This window comes from Rhinopithecus bieti, unplaced genomic scaffold (genome assembly GCF_001698545.2).
Source record: "Rhinopithecus bieti isolate Rb0 unplaced genomic scaffold, ASM169854v2 scaffold_34965, whole genome shotgun sequence".
In the NCBI taxonomy this organism is placed as follows: Eukaryota; Metazoa; Chordata; class Mammalia; order Primates; family Cercopithecidae; genus Rhinopithecus; species Rhinopithecus bieti.
In genome coordinates this window covers 6,995-9,897 of record NW_016814642.1, presented here as the reverse complement: position 1 = coordinate 9,897, position 2,903 = coordinate 6,995, and the positions used below count along the sequence as shown (strand labels likewise).

The window sequence follows — 2,903 nt, the reverse complement described above, 5'->3', positions numbered from 1 at the left end:
CTGACTGAATACACATATGCACTGACCCAGCGATTCCATTCCTAAGTATATACACAAGAGAAATACATGTATGTACACCAAGACAAGTATGCTCTCAGAAGCATGATTTATTATGACCCTAAGCTGTAAACAATGTAAAAGCTCATCAATAGGAGAATGGATAAATTGTGATATAATCATATAATAGAATTCTATCCTGGATAAAATAAATAAACTTCTGCCACATGCACTAATGATTAGATTCAGGGACATGATGAATGTAATAAGCCGTACATGAAAGAATGCATGATAATCCAATTTATAGAAAGGTTTATAATATGTAAAACTAATTTGTAATGTTAGAAGTCAGAATCATGGTCAACTGTGAGGAGGTAACAACTAATTTTATTTTGTATTTGCAATGAGAAATACAGTTTATACCTTCTTCTTCTTTTTTTTTTTTTTTTGTTGAGACGGAGTCTCACTCTGTTGCCTGGGCTGGAGTGCAGTGGCCGGATCTCAGCTCACTGCAAGCTCCACCTCCCGTATACCTCCTTCTTTTAAAGAACCTCTCTACTCACTGTATAGTCCATGGACCGCAGTCAGTTGGCCAACTAGTTATTACTGATTAACAAAACGATATGTGTTGAAATGGAAAATGTGATTTTCAATGTTTATAACACCTTGACAGAGGAAGTTTTTGTCTGCTGAAGCTAGTAATAAAAAAATTTGGACTTTTTAATTATTTTGTCATGTAATTTGTCTAATAATACTTGTGTGTGTGTGTGTGTGTTTTACAGGCTGGCAAATAGTAGGTTACCATGTGGTATAGTACCTTAAACTGTTGGATATTATTATGCTTGCAAGCAACATCATCTACAGGGTTTACTATGACTTAACATTTTTTTACCAAAAAAAGCCACATTACTTACTGAATTCCCATGGTTTCTACCTTGTGAGTTTTCTGATGGACAATGAGGTTTGACTTACAACTGAAGAACTTCCCACACTGTTTACATTCATATGGTTTCTCTCCTGTGTGAGTTTTCTGATGGCGAATGAGGTTTGATTTCCTACTAAAGGCTTTCCCACACTGAGGACACCCATTGGATTTCTCTCCTGTATGTATCCTGTGATGAACAGTGAGGATTGCCTTCTGGCGGAAGGACTTCCCACATTCATTACAAATATAGGGTTTCTCCCCTGTGTGAATTCTCTGGTGGAGAGTGAGGGTTGTCTTTTGGCAGAAGGACTTCCCACATTCATTGCAAATATAGGGTTTCTCTCCTGTGTGAGTTCTCTGATGCACAGTGAGGGTTGTCTTCTGGATAAATGCCTTCCCACACTCATTACACTGATATGGTTTCTCTCCTGTGTGAGTTCTCTGGTGATCAATGAGGTATGACTTCTTCCTAAAGGCACTTCCACACTGAGGACATTCATAGGCTTTCTCCCCCGTATGTGTTTTGTGATGTCTAGTGAGGGTGGCCTTCTGGCGGAAGGACTTCCCACAATCCATACAAATAAAGGGTTTCCCCTCTATATGTGTTTTCTCATGAAGGGTGAGGGCTGTCTTCTGACGGAAGGCCTTTCCACATTGATTGCAAACATAAGGTTTTTCACCTGTGTGAATTCGCTGATGTTCAATGAGGTATGATTTCCTTCTAAAGTTATTCCCACAGTAAGGACAGTGAAAGGGTTTCTCTTCTGTTTGTGGTCTCTGAGGCATAATAAAGACAGACTTTCTGCAGAGGAATTTCCCATATTTGTTGTAGGCAGAGGGCTTCTTTTCCATAAGATTACTTGGATGGACACTGAGGCTTGACTTTTCTATGAAGGCAATTCCATCTTTATTGTAGTCAAAGGTTCTTTCTCCTCTGTGAGCTCTAGTATGTGTAAATAGCATTCCTTTCATCAGGAAGGATTTTTCACATTCATTATGGTCAAATGGTCGCTCTGGAGCTTGAGCCTTCTGATGCTGAATAAGCTCCTGTTTACCACTGAGAACTCTTTCTGTTTGTTTCTGGAGATTCACTGCAGGATGAATTTTCTCATGCTTGGTACTGAGGAGTGATTTCTCCCATCCAGTACTGTCCCCAAACTTCTCTTTTATGGGGCTTATATTTCTAATGACTAGTTCTGAAATATTTTTCAAAACTTTTCCATCAGGTTTACATTCACATAGTACGGTTTTTGAAATACGGTTCTTGCCTAGAGTAAGTGCTTTACTATAAATATTACTTCTCTCCTTAATTAGTTTTTTGTGATTGATGAATATGAGGGATTTAGAATGCCTGTCTTGGTATTCTTTGAACTTCACTAAGACATCTTCAGTTTTCCCATCTTCTTCTAGAAAAGAATACAATTAACACTGTGAGTCTTCACATAAATGCTATGGATTGGGTATACATCCAGACAAACTATGGTGAGACCATCTAACTACTGTGATCTACAAAAAGGCCAGAATAAATTACCTCTTGGCAGCGAAAATGTATAAACACAAATACAAATCTTGCTACTCTGTTAAAATGAAGAAAAACTGGCATAAGCAAAAAACACTCATATCTTTGGCATGTTATAAATATAAGCTGCACTGAGAAGGTATAAGAAACACAAGGATGGCCAGGTGCAGTGGCTCATGCCTGTATTCCCAATACTTCAGGAGGCCAAGGTGGGCGGATCACCTGAGGTCAGGAGTTTGAGACCAGCCTGGCCAACATGGAGAAACCCTGTCTCTATTAAAAATTCAAAATAAGCTGGGCATGGTGGCGCATGCCTGTAATTCCAGCTACTCGGGAGGCTGAGGCAGGAGAATTGCTTGAACCAGAGGGGCAGAGGTTGCAGTGAGCCGAGATCATGCCATTGCACTCCAGCCTAGGCAACAAGAGCGAAAGTCTGTCCCAAAAAAAAAAAAAAAAAAAAAA

General features: G+C 39.3%; 1 protein-coding gene across 1 annotated transcript; it reads right to left on the bottom strand.

Moving 5' to 3' along the window:
* Nucleotides 1–454: 454 nt before the first annotated feature.
* On the bottom strand, nucleotides 455–2,335 carry ZNF382 (zinc finger protein 382; the record flags this gene model as incomplete). Its single annotated transcript, XM_017851635.1, has 1 exon — nucleotides 455–2,335. A coding segment is annotated over one exon (1,428 nt), but the record flags the coding sequence as incomplete, so codon positions are not given.
* Between the last annotated feature and the right edge of the window lie 568 nt (nucleotides 2,336–2,903).